This window comes from Plectropomus leopardus, chromosome 21, assembly GCF_008729295.1.
Source record: "Plectropomus leopardus isolate mb chromosome 21, YSFRI_Pleo_2.0, whole genome shotgun sequence".
In the NCBI taxonomy this organism is placed as follows: Eukaryota; Metazoa; Chordata; class Actinopteri; order Perciformes; family Serranidae; genus Plectropomus; species Plectropomus leopardus.
In genome coordinates this window covers 12,138,032-12,161,374 of record NC_056483.1, presented here as the reverse complement: position 1 = coordinate 12,161,374, position 23,343 = coordinate 12,138,032, and the positions used below count along the sequence as shown (strand labels likewise).

General features: G+C 39.1%; 1 protein-coding gene across 1 annotated transcript; it reads left to right on the top strand.

The window, feature by feature from the left end:
* Positions 1–397: 397 nt before the first annotated feature.
* Positions 398–4,116, top strand: si:ch211-171b20.3. The gene is made up of 7 exons (XM_042510026.1): positions 398–700; positions 796–841; positions 2,020–2,114; positions 2,498–2,636; positions 3,117–3,224; positions 3,324–3,379; positions 3,896–4,116. The coding sequence occupies exons 1-7, from the start codon at positions 496–498 to the stop codon at positions 4,033–4,035; spliced, it is 789 nt and encodes a 262-aa protein (XP_042365960.1). The 5' UTR covers positions 398–495; the 3' UTR covers positions 4,036–4,116.
* Positions 4,117–23,343: the final 19,227 nt, after the last annotated feature.

Genomic DNA, 23,343 nt, shown 5'->3' with positions numbered 1-23,343 from the left:
AAAAAAAAAAAAAAAAAAAAAAGTCAAAGTATAATAGGCTATAACATAGAAAAAATACATTTGACAATTCAAGATACTTTTATAGAAAAGTAAAATAGTCAGTTGTTTCCAAATAAGCTGCACAGTTTTCTGCAGGATGTGCAAGAATGTCAAGCAGAGGGTGTGTAAAACTTCACAGTTGGTTTACATAAATATGAACAAAAAATGTGAAGGGATATTTGAGGAAAAAAATTGAAAATGATCTTGTTTTGGAAAAAAACTTTGATACTTGGGAACAAATGAGACTAGTGTACCTACTGTAGGTAACGGTTTTCATGAAGCCTGTTTCCATGGTGACGCAGTGACTCGGTTACATTTACCACAGTGAGCTGCAGCTTAGCATTGCTGCTCGGTGATGTCTTGCGTGTATGAGCTGCACATTAAAACGACCATGTGTCGCGTTTTTGGTCTATAGCCGGGTTGCGCATTTAACAGTTACTGTATGGCAGCTCCAACATGATGACTTACCAGGTGAATGCATCGCTACCTACCGCAAAGGCTTTAACATCAGAGAGAAGCTCAAATTACAGCCAGCGCGGCCCTGATGCGGCTACATATCCAACATACCGGGACTTCGGGATGAGAACAGGTGGAGGACAAGCAGTTGTCAGACAAAACGGTCATCCAAGGAGGAAACTGCCTGAGATTCAACCCCTGGACAGTGAGTAAGCATGCTCCATGCAGCTCCTTAATTTATCCTTAATTCATTCAGATGCTGCTAGCCTAACTGGATGCCACCGCTGTTCTCTGTTGCAGAGTCAAGGGACTGGAAAACCTTGGTTGGCGGCATCATAGTTGCAGGGTAAGAAGTGTTTACATTTTGACACAATATCAGTTTCTTTGCGTTGTTATTTAGGCCCAGCTCCTAATTTCTTAAGAGTCATGTTACCCTCTGGCTTTCATAAGGGTCGCTCACAATAGCAGGCCATGCAAAATATTATCTGATGACGTCATTTTGTAAGACGAGTGCATGTATTTGGTAGTATAATCACACGCAGGCGCAGGGAAGGATTCTTTTCGACATGTAAATTAACACTTGTGTTGTCTGGTTCACCTTTATTGGCTGCACTTTACAGCCATGTGAATGCACGTGAATGCACCTGAATGCACCATGTGAATGCACCACGTATCCGTTTCAACTGCAGTCTTTAACTGGAGTACTTTTACGCATCGTCAAGCCACAATTACGCACATTAGAGCCGCTGGTTATATTTTGTGCAAACAGCATCATACTGCTGCAGTAGTGGGATAACTAAGCACATTTACTCCCGTGTTATATTTAAGTACATTTTTTGGTACTTGTACTTTGCTTAAGTATTTACATTATGCATCCTCATACTTACACTCCACTGCAGCACATTTCAGAATTAGATATTGTATTTTTATTCCATTGCATTCGTTTCTAATCTGAAAATCAACTAAAGATGTCAGCTTTTCATCTCTGTCCAATGACGTGATCCTTTGTGGTTTGGAAAAATTCTTCTATGTCATAATCTAAAAACCACTGCTGTAGATTAAACTACAAAGCAGTGTGTATAAAGGAGTTTCAGGTACCACGACTTTGTACATCTACAGCAGTAAAATGCAACAGAAATATTAATTCAGCACTAATATTAATCCAAATCATTACATCTAATAATAAAATACTGTCAGGGAACATTTTAGGGTACAATAACTAAATTTGCTTTTGTAAATTTACCTGTTATGTTTTGCTAATAGCGCTCGCACAATTTTATTTAAGTAAGGTTTTGAACACAGGACTTCTGCTTGTAGTGGAGTGTACTTACAGTGTGGTATTTGTACTTTTACTTGGGCTGCTATTAAATGACAGAAGATGACTGTTTTCCTACTTTGCACTGGTATTGGGGGGCATTTGTCTTTGTGCATAAAAACCAACTCTCTCCAATCCAGTGGGTATTGCACTTTGTTATTCGTATTTATTTACCATGTTATCTTTCGTTCTTCAATTTCTGTGTGCAGGTCACCTAACTTGGCCAAAGATGATGGACTGGGAACAGAGAACAATGATCCGGAGAGGGACATCTGTGGGAGACACTTCCTTTTTGATAAAAAATGTACTAACTGTAGAATAGGAGTTACCCCTTCATTATTACAGTTGAGAGTAAATGTATAAAATAATTTGTGTTTTCTCCGTCATGTTTTAATCACTTTGGCCCAAAACATTGTGCTATTAAAAATGGATCAGGCTTGTTCCTGGATTGTAACCTGACAGCCAGTAGGTGGAGCTGTCATCACACAAAATGAGCACAGGTCTCAATTCAGTGAGTGTGACTGTTACAGTGATACTTGGATACAAATTTACAGTGGCATTTAAGAGTTTTTAGGAAAGCAGGAAATATGCCATATTCCTCTTTCCTTAAAAAATCTTTGAATACTGCACAATGATTGTGTTCATTTCAGATGTCATTTGTGAATGGGTAAATCTTATCATTTTTAGGTGCGAGATTAGAACGGACCAGGACTGTGATTCCCCCGCTAACGAGAGACTATAACATCCACAGAACTGGCAACCTGCATCCCTTCAGTCTCTCCAAGGAGCTTTCCCACAGCCATGCCGGGCGGCCTTTGAACCTGAGGTAACCAGTGGATTAATAATGTCACTCAGTCTCGTAGTTGAAGCTCTGCTCTTCACAGCATATTTTCTGGAGACAGCTGCACAGATTGCAGTAATTATACCGAGTTATACGAATTACAAGAACACGAACTGAGAAAAAAGCAGCCAGATGCAATTGATATTTTGACACACATAATTTGTCTGTCTCAAACAGAAGATTTCAAGCTTAATATTTTAGCAACATGATTATTGCTAAAATTGAATTATTATAAGTTTGCCCAATGATGAGATCATAGTCATTTATTTCTATTAGTCCTACATTTGTGGGAACAATTTAGTTTGATTGCCCGCCGCCTTCACTTTCACATAATGCATAACAGCACGCAAGTATCATTTGGGAGAACATACATGCATTGTCTTTTTCATTATATGTGGCTACATGCAGCTACATGTGGAGCCTTATATTTCATTAATTTATAACATCCTCAATTCTGACCTCCAGCTACCCTGAAAGATATGAAGTGAATACAACTCCAGCCATCCTCTTTCCCTCCACCTTAGTTCTTAACGGCAGAAACACCTTCTCAGTGGAAAGCTGCAAGCTCAGCAGGTATTTTTGCCCTTATAAACTAAATCAGACAAGCCGATCAATAGTTTCCTCAATTGTTTCTCACACCTTTGCCTCCTCTGCTTTCCCTCTCCTCCGCAGGCCCAAGGTGAATTATCCAACCTACAACCTACTGACTGTTAAAGACAATCAAAAGAGTGAGTTGTTTTGATGCTTGCCTATTTGTTGTGGTCTTGACAGAATAGTTCAGAACGCCCCTGTGTGTGTAGCAAAGGGAATCCAACCTTTAACCTGCCCATGGTGTTGATTTATTGGCAGCAAACATGTCAGTTTTATGGATTTTCCCTCTTCAAACACAAAGTGTAGATCCCACGCCTCATTATTGTCGGTTCCAGGATACCTTGTTGTTTGTGGCTCATAACAAAGTGGGACAAGGGGTCACATGGAGAGACATGAGTGTTTTCTCCGGTGTCAAAGTGCAAATACTGTGTTTTTCTCTTTTAAGTTACCATTTCTGTTTTTGTTTTGTCCGGTACACTGAAAAACACCAATTACACATTTAGGAAGCACAAAATCTGAAACTAATTGATCCACTTAATTGAGATGTAGGTCTTGTACTTTTTATTTTCACTTTCTATATTGTTTCATTGACCTCCATTCGTCCATCTTTTTCCGTCTGGTTCCCTCTCTCTTGCTTACCTCTGGCAACACAGGCCAGTCTTACCCAGACCCGGTGGTCGGAGCCTCTCGTTCTTTCATCCACAGGATATCTGAGCTGTCCTCCTTGGAGGGCGACACGGTGAGACAAGAAAAGCTCAAGAAAATGAAGAAACCTAAAAAACCTCCATCCTGACAATCAACTTCCTCCCAGTCACACTGGTCAAGGATCAAAACCCTCGAATCTGTGCCAACGACAGATGAACTAAATAAAACATTACAGGCACCATTTTCATTTCAGTGGCTTTTTCTGGCTGCTTGTTTGTCATCAGTGGTATTAGTTTCCTGCTTAACATGGCTGGTCTTCACATTTTGGGATTCCTGACCTGAGCTCCTCTCTATTAGTGACTGTGGTATTTACTGTGGTAAATTGCAGCATTTGCTACAACAATAAATGCTGATAATGAATATTAAATATTTTCTATTCTGAGAGCTGACAGTAGTTTCCCACTCAACATCTGCATGAAAGATATTTATTTGACCTTTCTAATGGCTTGTAATGGCTATTATGTAATACTGCCACATTTCTTGCTGTATCCTGAATATGTTGCAGATGCTGTCAAGCTTGGATCTCAGTACAAGTGTTGCTGTTATATACTATTCAAGCTGTGTTAGTAAGTGGAATATCTATGTACATATTAAATAGTTTAGCAAAACCATTATTGTGCCTTGTTAAACGTCTTCCCGAAATTAAATAAATTTATTTTTGTTATTGTTATACCTCTTGTCAAGAGCTTTATCCCTTTTGTCACAATTTTTCTTCTTCAGCTTCTAAAAGGCTAATAAAGGGAGCTTCCAACTCCATTTGGCACGTACAGTACATATCGACCAGCACAGTAATGAGAATGCCTAAAAGATTACGATGAAACATTATCTGCATTCCATATCTACAAAACAGATAGAAAACTGTGCCTCCAGATCCCAGAATGTGGTACTTTCCCACATAATACATTGTTTTGTTGCTGTATGGCAGGCGGCTCATGTCTCTGAATAGTCTTGTTCATTGTATCTGACAAAGACAGCAGTCATGGTCTTTGTTTAGAGAGAAGTGTGGACTTTGTTATTATCTGAACATATAGCAGCTGGAGTCATCATTTGTGCTTGTTTGAAATGTGTGATAATTCGATTAGCATGATGACTCGTCTTGTTGTTTTAACTAAATCTCATGAAAGAACTTGTGTCACTGTTATCATAGTGTGAATAACTAAAGCGGGCCTGTTACAACGGTGTATTACAAATGATCATTGGGACAAGGTATGAAGCCAGATGCCACAGCTGCAGTGAGCACAAGCATAAACCTGAAGCAGGTTTATAAAACAGGAATACTCTAAAAACACCAGAAGAAGAAAAGCCAAAGGTTGTGACTTGAAAATTCAGACTTGAAACAAAAGCTCTCAGTGTCACCCTGTACTGCAGGGTACATGCAGGAGCCTTGAAGTTAAATGTAACCATAGTAAGTAAACACTGAGTGTGAGATATTACAACTAAACGGTCGTAGTTTATGATTACTCCTTAACACTAGCAACGCACCATAGTTCAGATGGACGAGGTGGGAAAAAAGCACAATGATGAACAAACTGAATGGAAGGTTTATTACAAAAAGTAAACTCATTAACACGAAAGAGCTATATTCTATTTTATCCGCTGTAGTGAGCACATGCATGCATGTGCGCACGCACATACACACACACAAGACCATTGCTTTTAGAGTACTGTATATAGGAGCACACTCAACTGCATATTCGTCACCCATGCAGCTCTACCATGCTTATGTTAAGTTGCTGGGCATCAGCTCCTCTGTCCTCTGGGCCACCTCATGTAGCCCATGTTCAGGCCTTTATTTCTCAAATGCTACTAACTGCTTCTTCCATTCACCACTCTCGGCTGTAGCTCAACACTCTTGCTATATGGAACAACGCTGCCTGATTCTCTGATGGTCAACAGGCACCACAGGACATCATACATGTTCAGTGCAACTCCTTCTGTCACTTCACTTTTTGGCAGGGGTAAATAAGTGGTTTCCTCCATGCTCCTTGAAATATACCCCATAATTGCCAAAGTCATCTTTAAGGCCAGAAGGAGCCCAGAAAGTCGATCCTATTCACTCAGATAACCTTCAAGTCACCGACATAATAAACAAGGATGTTCCAATGCTTGCTTTGGACAACATACTAAAGCATGACTTTTTTTTTTCAATCAAATTTGTCATTTTGGATGACATGTTATATTACAAGTTTTTTTGTCATATTTTGAACTACATGCTATAGTATGACTTTTTCACCATGTTATTGACGACATGATATGGTATGGCATTTTTGCCATATGTTCAAGACACGACATGTCAAGACATCATAGCATAGAATGTCCCAATAGAACTACTTTTTGCCATTTCCTTCTTCAATCCCTTCTGAGGAACCGGCCTGGCGTTGGGGGGTCCTCGATCCTTAAAATAGACTCCAAAGCCACTCCTCTCAGACACCACCTCCGACCCCAGCCCAAGGTCCCCCACAACCAGCTTGCCAGTTAGTCCCGGCAGATGCCACACCCTTTGCCCCTGCTCCATGCCTTTCGGCTGGTCCGATCCCTGTCCAAACCCTAGTCCCAGCCCCTGAGTCCAGTTGGCAACAGGGCTGACCCCAGTCCCAGCTGCCCTAGTCCAGTCGGCGTTAGGGCAGACCCCCAGTTCCAGCTCCCTGAGTATGGTCGGCGCCAGGGCCAACCCCAGTCCCAGCTCCCCAAGTCCGGTTAGTTCTGGGGCAAACCCCAGACCCAGCTCCTGTCCCTGCACCTGCTGGTTCGCAGCCGCCCTTTTCTCCGGTTGGGCTGCAACACACCCTGGTCCCGGCCCAGCTCCAGTGGCTTCCTAGCTGCCCCCCTGAACTGCCCCGGCCGCCCCCCTGAATTGCTCGGCTGGCCTTGTCAGCCTCCCGGACTCCTTGTTCCCCCTCTGACTTGTCTTTTCTGCTTAGTCCTGCCCTCTAGTTTTTCTCCAGACTTGCTCTGCCCCGTTTCCCTCCTCCGGGGACCCCTGCTTCATTTGGATTCTTGGGTCCCTCCTCTGGTCCCTCTGGTTGTTTCTAGTTACTGATGTTCTGTTTCTTGTTTTAGTTTGTATTCTTACTCCTTGTGTGTAACCTGTGCCTTTTCTCTGTGTCTCCCTATCTCTCTGTGTTTCCCTGATTCTGTGTCCCTCTGTCTTTTTCCCTGATTTGTTTCACCTGTGCTATCAGTCTTGTCTGTCCTTCCCCGTCAGTCTCCCCTGCACACCTATTTCTGTTAAAGTCTTGTTAGCTCCAGCCTAGTGTTTTCAGTCACACCTTCTTTAGTTAACCAATCTCTGCGTTTCCCTCCTGCTCCTGTGTCCACCTACAGAGCCATGTGTCATTGTCTTAAGTAGTTCCTTTCTGTGTAGATAGCTGTGTTTCCATTTGTCCTTGGTCAGTTCGTCTGTTTTCTTCACCGTGTTCCTGTTCTCTCTGCTGTGTTCCTGCCTGTTCTCCACCCAAGTTCTTTTCATTAACCTGGTTTGTTTCAGTCTAGTTTTTGTTTATGTTTTATTTGTACTTTGTATTTTTGTTCAGCTGTTCTTTTTTGTGGATAATCTTCAGCATTAAAGCTTGCTTTTAGCTAGTACATCTGGCCCCCATTTTGGGTCCTCATCGTGTCTTACATGTGACAAGAGGAATAGCATATGCTTCCTTTCTTGGCTCGGTCACATCCTGGGGGGTCACGAAGGTGAACCATAGTAGAATACGATAGGTTGTTATTGTCATTGTAAACTTGTAACATGTACAATGAAATTAAAAAAATGCCAACAAGTCAGTGCACAATTCACACAGTATCTAAAGGCAAGAATAGGTCTTCATCATTTAGGTCAATCAAGTTTGAAGTTGAGTCCATAGGAACGGACTAACGCAGACATGCGAAAGGTGAAGCAGCCTGGGGGTTTTTCCAACATCCTATGCTATGGAGTGTCTCAGCATGCTATTTTATGTAGCTTAAAATGGTTTTCAGCAGTTTACATTACCTTTTGGGTCATTTTTTCAACATGCATTATTATGGTGTTTTTGGTATTTTTTACTGCAAAAACACCATAATTATGGTGTTTTTGACTGTTTTGCAGCTTTCTATGCTATGGCGTGACTTGGCACGCTATTTTATGCTGTTTTGAGGTGTTTTTAGCTGTTTTTGGGACATGTCATATTTTGACATTTTTGCCTTACTATAGCCTTGCTTTTTGGGTCATTTTTTCAACATGCATTGTTATAGTGTTTTTGGCTATTTTGCAATTCTCTATGCAATGGCGTGTCTTATCACGCTATTTTAAACTGTTTCCAGGTGTTTTCAGCTGTTTTTGGGACATGTCATATTTTGACATTTTTGCCTTACTATAGCCTTGCTTTTTGGGTCATTTTTTCAACATGCATAATTATGGTGTTTTTGACTGTTTTGCAGCTTTCTATGCTATGGCGTGACTTGGCACACTATTTTATGCTGTTTTGAGGTGTTTTTAGCTGTTTTTGGGACATGTCATATTTTGACATTTTTGCCTTACTATAGCCTTGGTTTTTGGGTTATTTTTTCAACATGCATTATTATGGTGTTTTTGGCTGTTTTTGCAGGTTTCTATGCTATGGCGTGACTTGGCACGCTATTTTATGCTGATTAGAGTTGTTTTCAGCTGTTTTTGGGACATGTCATATTTTGACATTTTTGCCTTACTATAGCCTTGCTTTTTGGGTCATTTTTTCAACATGCATAATTATGGTGTTTTTGGTTGTTTTTGCAGCTTTCTATGCTATGGCATGTCTTTGCACACTATTTAATGCTGTTTTGAGGTACTTTCAGCTGTTTTTGGGACATGTCATATTTTAACATTTTTGCCTTACTATAGCCTTGCTTTTTGGGTCATTTTTCCAACATGCATAATTATGTTGTTTTGGGCCTTTTTTGGCACTTTCTTTGCTATAACATGTCTTGGCACGCTATTTTATACTGTTTCCAGGTGTTTTCAGCTGTTTTTGGGACATGTCATATTTTGACATTTTTGCCTTACTATAGCCTTGCTTTTTGGGTCATTTTTTCAACATGCATTATTATGGTGTTTTTGGCTGTTTTTGCAATTCTCTATGCAATGATGTGTCTTATCATGCTATTTTAAACTGTTTCAGCTTTTTTTGGGACATGTCATATTTTGACATTTTTGCCTTACTATAGCCTTGGTTTTTGGGTCGTTCTTTCAACATGCATTATTATAGTGTTTTTGGCTGTTTGTGCAGCTTTCTATGCTATGGCATGTCTTTGCACACTATTTAATGCTGTTTTGAGGTACTTTCAGCCGTTTTTGGGACATGTCATATTTTAACATTTTTGCCTTACTATAGCCTTGCTTTTTGGGTCATTTTTCCAACATGCATTATTATAGTGTTTTTGGCTGTTTTTGCAATTCTCTATGCAATGGCGTGTCTTATCACGCTATTTTAAACTGTTTCCAGGTGTTTTCAGCTGTTTTTGGGACATGTCATATTTTGACATTTTTGCCTTACTATAGCCTTGCTTTTTGGGTCATTGGGTCAACATGCGTTATTATGTTGTTTTTGGCCTTTTTTGACACTTTCTATGCCTTGACATGTCTTTGCACACTATTTAAGGCTGACTTAAGGTTTTTTCAGCTATTTTTGGGTCATTTTTTCAAAAATGCATTATTATGTTGGTTTTGGCCTTTTTTTGCAAAAATCTTTGCTATAACATGTATTGGCACGCTATTTTAAAATGTTTCCACTAGTTTTCAGCTGTTTTTGGGACATGTCATATATTGAAATTTTTGCCTTACTATAGCCTTGCTTTTTGGGTCATTTTTTCAACAAGCGTAATTATGTTGTTTTGGGCCTTTTTTGACACTTTCTATGCTATGACATGTCTTTGCACACTATTTAATGCTGACTTAATGTGTTTTCAGCTATTTTTGGTATATGTCATATTTCGACATTTTTGCCTTACTATAGCCTTGGTTTTTTTCGGTCATTTTTTCAAAAATGCATTATTATGTTGGTTTTGGCCTTTTTTGCAAAAATCTTTGCTATAAAATGTCTTGGCACGCTATTTAATACTGTTTAGGGGTGTTTTCAGCTGTTTTTGGGACATGTCATATTTTGAAATCTTTGCCTTACTATAGCTTTGCTTTTTGGGTCATTTTTTTCAACATGCGTTATTATATTGTTTTGGGCCTTTTTTGGCACTTTCTATGCTATGGTGTGTCTTGGCACGCTATTTAATGCTGTTTTGAGGTGTTTTCAGCTGTTTTTGGGACATGTCATATTTTGACATTTTTGCCTTACTATAGCCTTGCTTTTTGTGTCATTTTTTCAACATGCATTATTATGTTGTTTTTCTCTGTTTTTTTCAACTTTCTACGCTATGGTGTGTCTTGGCACACTTTTTTATGCTGTCTTGAGGTATTTTCAGCTGTTTTTGGGACATGTCATATTTTCACATTTTTGCCATTGCTTTCGTGGTCATTTTTTTCAATATGCTATGTCATGCATTTATGCATTTTCTTGGCCGCTTTTGCAATAAACTGTGCTCTGGCATTTCTTGGCACGCTATTTCATAGTATTTTATTGTGTTTTTGGTTGTTTTTGCTGCTGAAAGTGCTGCAAACCATTTTAAACAACATAGGATAGCATGCAGAGACATGCCTTTGCATAGGATGTTGCAAAAACACCATAAAATAGCATGTCCGAAAAACTGCTGCGAACAATTTTAAACCATATAAAATAGTATGCAGAGACACACTTTAGCATAGAATGTTGTAAAACAGCCACAAACACCATAAATAGCATGCCCTTCCATCCAGTGACAATGCAATAATATATTATGGCAAAAATGTCCAAAAAACTGCAGAAAACCATGCAGCATGCAGAGACACACTGTAGCATAGAATGTTGGAAAAACAGCCACAAACACCATGAAATAGCATGTCCAAAAATCCACCCAAAATCACATACCTTCGAATGGCAGTTCCAAAAGATGAAATGTCCAAAAAAAACTCCTGAAAACTATTTTAAATCACATAAAATAGTGTGTTGAGACAAGCCATAGTAACGGATATTGCAAAACCAGCCAAAAACATCATAAAAGAGCATGCCAAAAAATCTACCGAAAAGGTAATATTATACCAAGGCAAAAACATCAAAAACTGACATGTCCAACCAACTGCTGAAAACCATTTTAAACAACATTAAATAGCGTACCGAGACATGCCATAACATAGGATGTTGCAAAACCAGCCAAAAACACTGTAAAATAGCATGCCGAAAAATCCACCAAAAAGGCAATCTATAGTATGGCAAAATGCCAATAATGATATGTCCAAAAAACTGCTGGAAAGCATTTTAAACCACATAAAATAGCATGCTGAGACATGCCATAACATAGGATAGCAAAACCAGCCAAAAACACCACAAAATAGCATTTCCAAAAATCCAAAGATATCACGATATAGTATGACAAAAATGACAAAAAAAAAACATGTCCAAAAACCCGCTTGAAAACCTTTTAAACCAAATAAAAAAAACGTGCCAAAACACGTCATAGCAAAGGATGTTGCAAAAACCGCCAAAAACACCACAAAATAGCATGTCCAAAAATCCACCCAAAAATCACATACTGTCGTATTGCAAAAATGTCAAAAATTGACATGTCCAAAAAACTGCTGTAAACCATCTTAGCCCACATAAAATAGCGTGTCAAGATACACCATAGCACAGGATGCTGCAAAAACACCATAAAATAGTTTGTCCAAAAATCCAGCCAAAATCACATACTCTATAGTATGGCGAAGAATGTCAAAATATGACATATCAGAACAGCTGATAAGCCATAGCATAGGATGTTACAGAAATCACCAAAAACACCATAAAATAGCATGTCGAAAAAACAACCAAAAATGCTATGTCTCGACATGCTTTACTATCTGGTTTTCTGCGGTTTTTTTTAAAAGGGACAGCCGTGTGTTTCACCTTTCACACCTTAGTGTTAGTCCCTTTCTATGTTAGGAGGTCACCAAGAATTAAGAGATTAAGATTATCCACAAAAAACCAACAGCTGAACAAGAGAATAAAATACAAATTAAACATGAACAAAAACTAGACTGAAACACACCAGGGGGGTGTTCCAGAAAGCAGGTTAAGTGAAAACTTAACTCAACCCTGAGAGGAGAGACACTGTGTTATCTGTTCCACAAAGAGAGATAAGTCAAACTCTGAGTCAATCACCATGGTAACTGACTCTGCGAGGTTTTCTATAAGCAACCCTGAGTTTCTACCTGTCTCTTTAAACTGTCAGACATGGACTGTCCATATTTTTGCAATCCAATCGATATCAAAGCAGAATTATTACGCAGTACTTTACGTTGAGAGAGGATTTTCAGACCTCAATTGGATGTGCCCGATGATTATTTGTTATAATGGCACAGTTTTTCATTACACTCATTTATCTTAATAACATTCTCCGGTCGCACATATCCAATCTCACAGACCGCCTTTCTGTTGGCAGAGTAGAACTCAAATGTTAATTTTTAAAAATAATTTTTATTTATTGAATTTTCATACACATATCACGAAGATTTTAGTCAACAAATCAATACTCCAATACGGATAAAATAAAATAAAATAGAAAATAAATATCTGGAATACCTCCCAGGTTGTTGAAAAGAATGGGTGAAGAACAGGGCAGGAACACGGCAGGGACAACAAGAACGGGGCGAAGAAAACAGACGAACAGACAAAGGACAAAGGCAAACACAGGTATATTTACAGAAAGGAAATACTCAAGACAATGGCACATACCTAGGTCGGTGGACACGGGAGCAGGAGGGAAACGCAGGGATTGACTATGTCTCCTTTCTAGCTGGATTAATATTCTCCAGGTGAAACAAATCAGGGAGACAGAGAGAAAAAGCACAGGTTACACACAAGGAGTAAAAATACAAAATAAAACAGTTAACAGAACATCAGTAACTACAAACAAGGAAAAGCTAGAAAACAGAAAACCCCAGAACAAAGCCCACAGTACGACAAAACCAAGCCATGTAGGATTCCAGACCAAAAACAAAGCCAAAAGAGTCCAAAACAAGGAGGGAGGGCCAGCAGCTGGGACTGGGATTGGCCCTGGCGCCGACTGGACTCAAGGACCTGGGTTAGGGGTCGGCCCTGGCGGCAATCGGACTCAGGGATGGCCTGGCAGCCTGGCTGGCAGGCTGGGTGTGGGGGACCTTGGGTGGGGCTTGAACTGGACCTTTTTGAGCAACTTTTAAGGATCAAGGACCCCTTAAAGCCAGGCTGGTTCCTCACAAGGGATTGGAGATGGGACAACAGGAACATGCCACAGTATAACAAAAACCCCAAACCTCCTGCGAGGAAGGCTGCAGGTCTGGAGGACCTGCTTCACCCTTCCTCCACTCTCACACGTAAGCTCTCAGCAGAAGCCGCAGCCTTGCCTCAGCTCTACAGAAGTTAGGAAACCAGCTAACTTGTCAAACCACAACGAGAACAGAACCGAGATATCAATGAACTGCTATCTCTGTAAGGACACCAGGACCGGCCCGCCTCGGCCTGGATCCTTGGAACTGCAGTGACCGAACCAGAACCTCTAATCTTCAGCCAACAACCCAAATAACTCTTTTAATGATTTTTCATTACAACATATATGTTGTCTTATCATGATTTTTGATAACATACAATTACGATCTCTTTTAACGATTTCATCATGAATGTCATAATCCTAATAATAAATCATAATAATAAAAAAAGGCAAGGTATCATATGTGATAATTTTCATAATAAAAATCTTTAAAAAAAATATATATAAACATATCATAATGTAGCTTTCCATAAAATGAATGTTATTTAATAGTATATCTTAAAAATGTAATGTAGTATGGCACAGTACGTGTCATCAAAATATCATTGAAAAAGTCATAGTATAGTATGTCATAAAAATGTTATTTCATTTCCGTCATCGGACACCCTGGACTAATCAGGAGGGCATGGAGAAATGGAGCCAAAGTAGCTGCGAAGCAAGCGAAAGATGACCATCATTAAGAGTGAAAGCAGGAGGGCCTCATTGTGACTGATTTCAGAACATTTTCAGGTTTTTTTTCACATTCGTTTTTACTGCAACAAAGGGAAGAGAGAAGATACAGAGAGGGAGGGGAGGATAATCTACAAAGAGTAGCAACCGTCCCTGGGATGTGCGTGAGATAAAGATATTTGGTCATGCTGAAACTCAGCTAAATTTCAGTGTATCCCTAAGCTCCCTGTTAAATACAAATGTAATGTTGTTGTCAAATGTTCTCTGTTTGTGTTCTTCTCTGTGGATAGCGAGGTATGCATTTCAGGGACGCACAGTGACCTAGAAACACAGAGCCATCCCCTTATTCAAGTGAAGGGGTTGTATTCACGCTCAAACGGAGGCCGGGTCTCCCTCTTCTTGCTGGGTTTTTACTGTCCCTTTCAAGTGTAGTGAAACAAAATGACCTGGAACAAACAGTCAACAATGAGGTCTTTAATAAGAGCCGCACTGGGGCCTGCCCACAAGTGGTTTATCGTTTCACTCTGTTCCTCTTAACCAGAACAGTACAGTAGCCGGCGACGAGTACAGTACTCTGTTGGAGCAAAACTGCTAAATTGTTTGAAAATGCCTTGAATGGACAATAAGGTTCAGATGTTACTTTTGTAAATGTTTAATTGACAGTTTTTGTTGCCAAACTTTTTATGTCGTATTTTCAATCAGAAGCAATTAGCTGAGAGACGGTCCTCAGTGAAGAAAAGCGAGGTTGTGTTACTGTTTCACCTGACTTGGTATTGTGCCAGTTGACTCTATCAGCAGGGATCAGAGAATGTAGCCTGTCTGCCAAATTATAACTTTGCCAATGCCTCAAATCCAAAATGCCCTAAATATATGTGGGTCAGCATGAGAGGGAAATAGTGAACTCATGTCTGGGGATAAAGACCAGTGCTTTATTCCCTTCAAAATAAATGTGTTTGCTGTGTAATGCCAATGCTAAAGTGGTTATAATCAATATTTTTATGACAACAGTAGTTTAGGACTCCAGCTTCTCAAATATGAGGATTTGCTGGGTTTTTTTTTTGTCTTACGGTGGACTAAAAAGAATATTTTTGGGACTTAAACTGTTGATCAGACAAGACAAGACATTTGATGAAGTCACCTCGCACTCTAAAAAATGATGATGGACATTTTTGCACTATTTACAGATGTTTTATAGATATCACAGCTTCATTTGACACATTTAACCCTCTTAAACCTGGACTGACATCAGTTTTCGTGTGTCGGATTCAGACACCTTTCACAAGCATTTAACCCTTTAAAACCTGATAATATGATTTTTTTCTCAAAAACATGAAAAAAAGACAATCAGCAAGAAAACGGTCAAAACAATAGTTTTCAAAAAGAGAGAAACTTATAAAGAAATTATTTTAAAAAACACAAAAAAAGAGAAAAATTCCACAAAACTATATTTATGGTTATTATAATTTTATATTTTAATGTGCTGTTGCTTTTTACTTTCCTTGCTTATTTTCAAGTATTTTTCTTGTAACAATTTACTCTTTTTTTTTCAAAATTTGTGGGTCATTTCTTGTTAAGTTGCTCACTGCCTTCTTCCCATGTTTTTGAAAAAAATGACATTAATTTGCTCAGGCTTCAAAGGGTTAAAGGCCATGACACAAACCATGACAACAACAAGCCAAAAAAAGCCCCATGCTGCGACTCCTCACATCACTTGGCCAAAAAGTAGCACAGAAACACACCAAACCGAAGACCAACCAGCACGCACCGTCTCTGCCTGCATGAGAGGAGATACCCTCCATACCAGTATATGACGGCCGTCTGTGATATTTATACAAAACGACAGAAAAATACCAAGTTCACTGCTGTGCAGACATCATCAGGTGTGGAGTTATCTCTCATATACACAGCACCACATCTTCTACAAAGAAATTAACATCACAGTCCTCCAGGAGGCCATTTCAAATTCTTGCTTTATGAAGACTGTACGTTGCCAACTGATTGATGGACATGCACTTGCATAGCGCCTTTCTCGTCATTTTTGGACCTCTCAAAAAGCTTTCACACTCACATTCACCTATTCACACCGACATTCATACAGTGGTGGCCTAAGTCGACGCGCAAGGTGCCACCTGCTACTCAGTATTTAACCATTAACACACACTCACACACTGATGGAACAGCCATCAGGAGCAATTTGGGGTCCAGCATCTTGCCCAAGGAAACTTGACATGTTGACTAGAGGAGATAAAGACAACCTCAAAACCTCTGAGCCACAGCCGCCCCTGATGCCTCCTCCTTTGTTGTAAAACCAGTTTGGGTTCTAAAAAGCTTCTTAAAAGATTGTAAAAGACAGATAGACAGCGATTAGAAACAAATGATAAGAACAAACAAATGGCATGTGTGGACAGGTCCTGGTCCCATAGTAACCTTTGTGTGTGTGCGTGTTTGTGTGTATTTAAATGGGGGCAATCGGAGGTCAAATCTTTTGTTTTTGCCATCAAAGTAGAGCCAAAATCTAAAATACCACTAAATCTGTGGTAACGGAGCTGTCTTTCCTTGTGCTCTCTGTCCGGAACCTCAAGATAGTAAACTAAGATAATTTTTTATCATTTCAGAATGTTTGCAGGCAAGTTTTCAAGTGAGGAGTTTAAATATCGGTTATGGCCGGACAGTGGCGAGGCAGACTTTTTTTACGGGGGGGCGGACTATATAAAGGAGGGGCAAAAATCAATGTAAAAAAATATGAATATATTAAAAGTTAAAATGCCCTCTAAACAACCTGCAATCATACACGAGTTGAGATGAATACTGTGATATTATTGCACTGATTCACACAACACACAACACCAAGCTACAGATGCGGAAGGTCTACTCTGCGCAATTACGCACACACCTTTCCCCCGAAACCTTGCGCAAATCATGTGACACACAAAACGAGAGAAAGAGTGAGACAGAGAGAGAGATTTATAAAGAAAATTAAATATATCTGAACTCACTCGCTCCGGCAGGTGGGGGATGCGGGCTCCTCCCTGTCCTGTTCCTCCTCAGGTGTGGATGAAAAGTTATCCAACATGACCGGCACATTTTCTGTCTGTGGGCGTTTGAAAATGAAACAACACATTTTGACATTTCAATTTCACAACTTAAATTCTGTTGAACTATTAGCCAGTTTTGACGGCGGTAAACGGTTAATGTTAGCTGGTAAAACAAAGCGCGGCCGCACGCGAGTGACGTCAGTGACGCAGCGTGTCAGAGCTTTCCCACTGATCTGAAGTCAGTGATAAGCTTATGTTGATTACCAACCGGGGAATTTAATGAATGAAGGGCGATACTACTCCTGGTCTGGGATCAGTTGTGATGTGTGAAGCTGTGGCCGTCACTGCATCACGCTGTGAGGATGCGGAGGCGCTGTTGCTGTCAGCAGGAGAGCGCAGTGTACAGGCAAACATGCGTGAGGACTGATGTGGTACTTTTCATGGCCATTCACTGATAGGGCTATGATGGCTTAGGCAATTTTTGTTTGGGCTGTAGCCCAACCAACCCACCCTGGCGTCGCCTGTGTGGCCGGATATATGTGAGATTTTGCCAACAATATGCAAGTGAAAGCGTGACTGTGAAATTCTGTAAAATGATTTGTAGTGATAGTGATGTATATTTTTTTGTAATTGTTCTACACTATGCCATTGGGAAAGCAAAACCTCACCTTTCCACTGCTCTCGTGCATCTCATGATAAGATTAATGGAACCCATACAGTGATAAATGCAGGCCTCTGCCACAGTCATTACTGTTACCTGAAGGGTCATCTCTCTCAGAGGCACGGGTCAGCCCAACATCTCGCCTCATCTGCCTGCTGCTACTTCTAATGTCCACATTGATTTTCACACATATGGGGCTGTATGCCATCATAGCTGATAGATGAGGGGACAATTATCAGTGATGTTGTAGGAGAAAAACTTCCATCAATATCACTGTCTTTAGTCATTACAGCGGCGCTGCTCCAAGGCCAGCCAGCGAGCAGCACTGCTGCCAGGGTGTCATCAGTGCCTATGCTGCTGTGGTCCTGGAGAAGCATGTTATCATCCATAAATGATCAAACTCTAATGACCTATAATGAATGGAGCATCATTAGTGGGGTGTACTAAATGGCTCATTAGATAGATGCTCATGTAGATGCGATGTGAGGAGCAAGAGACTCACCGGTGGTGGAGGAAGTATTCAGTTCCTTTACTGTCGTAGCGATACCACACTGTGGAAATATTCTGTTAAAAATAAAATGTAAAAAAGTAAGAATAATCAGGAAAATGCACTTTAATTATGAAAAGTAAAACTATTTTTTTAAAAAAGAAATATAAAACAGACACCAAAATTCAGAACTATTAAAAAAGAAAAAGAGGAAAGAAAAAATGAGAAGACATAAATGATTATCAGAATAGCTGCCAAAATTCCCATGTCAGAAAACAAACAAACAAATAAAAAACATCTAAAAAAATCAAGACTAATTATAAAAAGATAATCACTGAGATGTTTATCTGAAAAAAGTAATTCATTTTCTTCATCAGCTAATTGTTAAACACACTAATCATGTCAGCTGTACCTGTAGACAACTGCTGGGTAGTTTAATGTATAACACAACTTTTTATTTTATACACCCTTCTCATATTTTTAGGGCAAAATTAATAATTTGTAAAGTAGGTAGTTGTAAGTAACTAAAGCTTTCAGATACATGTAGTGAATTAAAAAGTAAAATATTTCCTTCTGAGATGTAGTGGAGTAAAAGTATAAAATGGCATTAAAAAGAGACTCAAGTAAAGTACAAATACCTGAAATTTGTACTTGTGTACAATACTTGATTCCACCACTGAGACTCAGGGTCATTATGTAAGTTTAAATCTTTTATATTCTTGTAAATACGTACTTTCTTTTCTTACACAAGTCTGTTTTTCTTTGAGGTTACTGAGATATATCTCACCTGGATTAAACTGTTCAACCTCACTTATCTGTTTCTTAGATCAATCTCGGCCTGAAGACTGTGTTCTGATGACACAAGCCAAAATAAACACACAGCTTCTCGACTCTTTAAATAATGACTCACTTACTGTATGTGTGCCAGAGTCAGGTACACCATTCACAAGAAACAAGATAAAAGACTTTCTGAAATGCCACCACATGGACAAATGGAACGCTCAAACACAGCACTGAAACTCAGTTACACATAAAAAGACACTCCCTCGAAGCCACACACACACACACACACACACACACACACACACACACACACACACACACACACACACACACACACACACACACACACACACACACACACACACAATGTACAGATGTACACAGGAAGGAAGAAGCGGACAGCTGAGTCGAGAACAAAGGCGTCCATTCATGGGACAGGAACTGACTGCCCTCATTAGGAAGAAGCAAAGTCAAACTAAATATTATTAATCTTTAATGAAGTATTTGATCAAGGGTAAATATTTTTTGAGGTCATGTTATTTTTTCACTGGTTTATAGATTGGAATTTCAAAATTATGAAAGTGAAGAAAAGTAACATTTAAAAAATGCCACATATTTGAGTTTTTGTTTGTTTTAAACAATTTAATTTTTTGATAACTCTTTATATCTCTCCATAAATCAGAAAATACAGCTACAATAAATAAACAAATAAAATTTAAAAAACTATTTTCACCTGGAAAAACTGGAAAATTTGGTGTATATAAGGGCCACTGAAGTTTTTGACATTTTTGGCTCAGAGCATGAGGAAAAAAAATAAGGTATGCATTGTAAAATTTCTTACATTTTAGACAAAAAATGAGGCACTACTAATAGACATCATCACCAAACTTCCCCGGTTGATTGCTTTCATTACAAGGATTATTTTTTAAATTGCAAGTTTTCTGAAATGTTATGTTTAAGTATGCAAATGATGAAATATCTAATTAATTTTGCAGTAATTTGCATACAGTTCCAGGACAGAAATGTGAATTATGGATAGCTCTTTTTATCACCTCATGATCAGAAAACTCAACAGCCATAAAAAAATCACCATGTTTTTAGGACTAAAATGTTTTATAAATCATACTTTGGATAATATATGCAAAACTGGAAAGTTTGGTGCATGTAAATGCTACTAAATGGGAGAATTTTGACTCCAAGTATAAAAAAAAAGATCTTAAGAAAATATAATATAAGATATGTATTGTAAAATTTCATACATTTTTGACCAAAAAATAACATGTGAACAGAGTCAAAATTTTAACTAATATATAACAAATTTCCCCAGTTGATTACTGAAATGAAGACAGTTACTTTTTGTATCACCTGTTTCCTGAAATTTCATGTTTATATAAATGATGTATTACTTAATTAACTCTACACTTTTTACATTAAATTCCAAAACATGAATCTTAAATGTGTTTTTTGATTTCTTTCCACTATTCTGAAAGATGGAAGCAAAACAGCCCAAAATGTCAAACTTTACCGCTGCATGAAAAAACCATGTTCACCTGTAGTTCCCAAAAAGCAAACTTCTATTTGATTCAGAAGGGTGTTATCCCGGCCAGAGGTGACACCATCAGTGTCCCTTTACAACAGGTGGCCAGATGAAAAGGTGAACTCCAGCATTTGTCAACAAAGGTTTTGAAACTATAGCAACCGAGGTCAGTGGTTACCATGGGGACAGCCACAGTTTGCATTCCCCACATAGGCGAGATGGAGCTAGGATTCACCCTGCCGTCTCCGTGACGCCCAACACGAGAAGTGGCACGCTTTCATTCCCTTAACTAAATCCAATCTCTCTCTCTGTGCGTCTCTCGTATTTGTCAAACAAACTCGGTCGTGTGATTGCCATGAGTTCAGCCTCTGACACGGCAGCTTGGGAGTTTGAAGACTGTGAACACACACAGTTGGCTGTCTTGAGACACGTTAACATGGCCCTAATCTCCTTTCCTCTCCGCTCACATACACTAAGAAAACTCAAAGCAGGGTGTGTTACTGTGGGAAGGCTGATTGTCTTTGACAAGTGCACAGTAAGGGCAGGAGGTCCAGGGTTGGGGGCCTGTCAGATGTAAAACACACATGCTTTGATGTGCACTTTCAACGTGCTGGAGCCATAGCAAACTGATGCAGCTGTAAGTTTTGCATCAGTGGACAGATCAAATCAGCACTGAAAATACAATATATGGTAGCCATAGTGACATTTTATCAAGTATTGCTAAACTAACACTTACAAAATCTCACCTCAATGTAAGAAAAAATATGTCAGTTTAGACTTTTCAATAGGGCTGTCAGTGTTAACGGGTTAATCATGATGCGATTAAGGTCTGTACATCATGCATAATTTTTAAAAAAAATCGTGTGAAGCATTGGCCGACAGTCCCAGTTTTAAGAGCCGGGCTGACTTTTGAAGCTAGTGATGATACTGGTATAAAATGAAGTGGTACCAACCATGTCATGCTAGGTTCTCAGCAAGAGGGTCAAATAATGCGATGGAAAAATGACGTTTGAATTATCAGTCTTTAAGAATTTAATTGAAAATGTGAAATTTAATTGATTAATCTATAGGCTGTGTCATGCTGTCATAGTATATGCAATGTGTCGCTGTTAGCTTTGATGCAGAAATTAATGCATTTGGTATTCTCTGAAATAAGCAAAGGTTATAAAGATTCATGGATTGTTAATTTTACCAATAGTGGATTAAGGAAATGCATATGATTTGCAGCCCTCCTTTCACCTCAGGATAAAAATGAATTTAAATGGGTTCTATAGGTAACCTCGAGTCTCCTCTTTATAAACATCCCCACATTAGTGCCAAAATGTTGTCATTTGATTGCTAATCAAGACAGTCTGGTAAGAATAACTTTACCTTGTCAATATGGACCTCAAAAGTGCTTTGAAATTCAAAATAATGCAATTGAAAACGAAATTGAAATTGAAATTACGATTAACTATTGGAATTCAGTGATTTTAAAAATGTATTGTTTGATTGCCCTACTTTACAAAGAGGATTATCTATCAGATGCAATATTTTTATATAAAAATCAAAATGACCAAAATAGGAGCACTTTTACATCTGAGGTCAGTCTTGGTTCAATCCCCTCAAACTTTAATATACACCGATTCAGACACATGCTCCTCAGAGATGCTGCTGCTGATGATTATGGTGAAGATGAAGGCTATTACTGTCGCTTGACCTCCCTGCTTATGGCGAGAAGAAGAATCAAAGGACCCAAACAGACCCCCCTCCGCTGCCCACAAGCTGTTTTCAAGACAGCAGAGGCAAAGTATTCAGATTATTACAACTATCTGCTCCTTCTATAGCAAACGACATAAGGAGGCCTCATCCCCTGCTAATGCTCCCTGCAGAGGCCTCATTTGTTTCCCATGAGATGGAGGAGGAACTGTTTAAATACAAGCTGACCTTCTGGAGTTCACAACATCCTCAGACATTCAGGCTCCTTGAGCAAACATAACATGAAAAATGCTTTTTGCCAAAGCCCTGTAAATTTATATATCTGATTGTATTCTAAAATTCATATGCAGAAAGATTCATCAGTTATCAAAGTTTCCTTTTGAATATCTGAAAAATGTCTTTGGCACCGCATGAATGAAGTGGAAAAATAGGCCAAAGTAGCATGATGTTATCAGCTTTTATGTAAATTGAAATCCCCACATTACACTGATTAGATCATAAATAGACTTTATCCTTGTCTTAATTCTACTCAGAGTGGCAAATCTAATAGTCGTGCTAATCAATCATCTGTCAGTGACAAGCCCCATCCTAATGAGATAAGACCGCCATAGACTTGCCTCTTCAGAATTTCAGTATATGAAATTAATCTGTCAAGAGTTATAAATTAAGACCTCTTTCTGCAAATAAAGTCATGTACACTGGAGCTCTGGCTCACTGATTCACAGCCCTGCAGCATCAGGGCTGAAACTGATCAAATTCACATGTTGTGTAAGTGTTATCTCACTGTAAGACATTTTGGGAAATATGCTTATTCACTTTCTGTCCCAGAATACCCTCCTCATACTTGTATGCTGAGTACAAAGCTGCAGTCTGGAGATGTTATTTTTTGCTATAGACCATTTACAATTCCACACCATTCCTTTGTGGACTCCCGTTTTGAAGCCTTTGACATTTGAAGTTTTACATTTTGTTCTTCAGCATTTTTTTCTGAATATATTTGGATGAAGGGGTGGCTGTAGAACTGTAGAGGAACGAGGGGTGGATCTGACTGAGAGCCCGAGGACATCACCGTGTTGTCAATCACAAGGTGGCCATGCCTTCAAGTATACCCTGCTCTATCGTCTATTTTACTTCAAAATCATTGATTACAA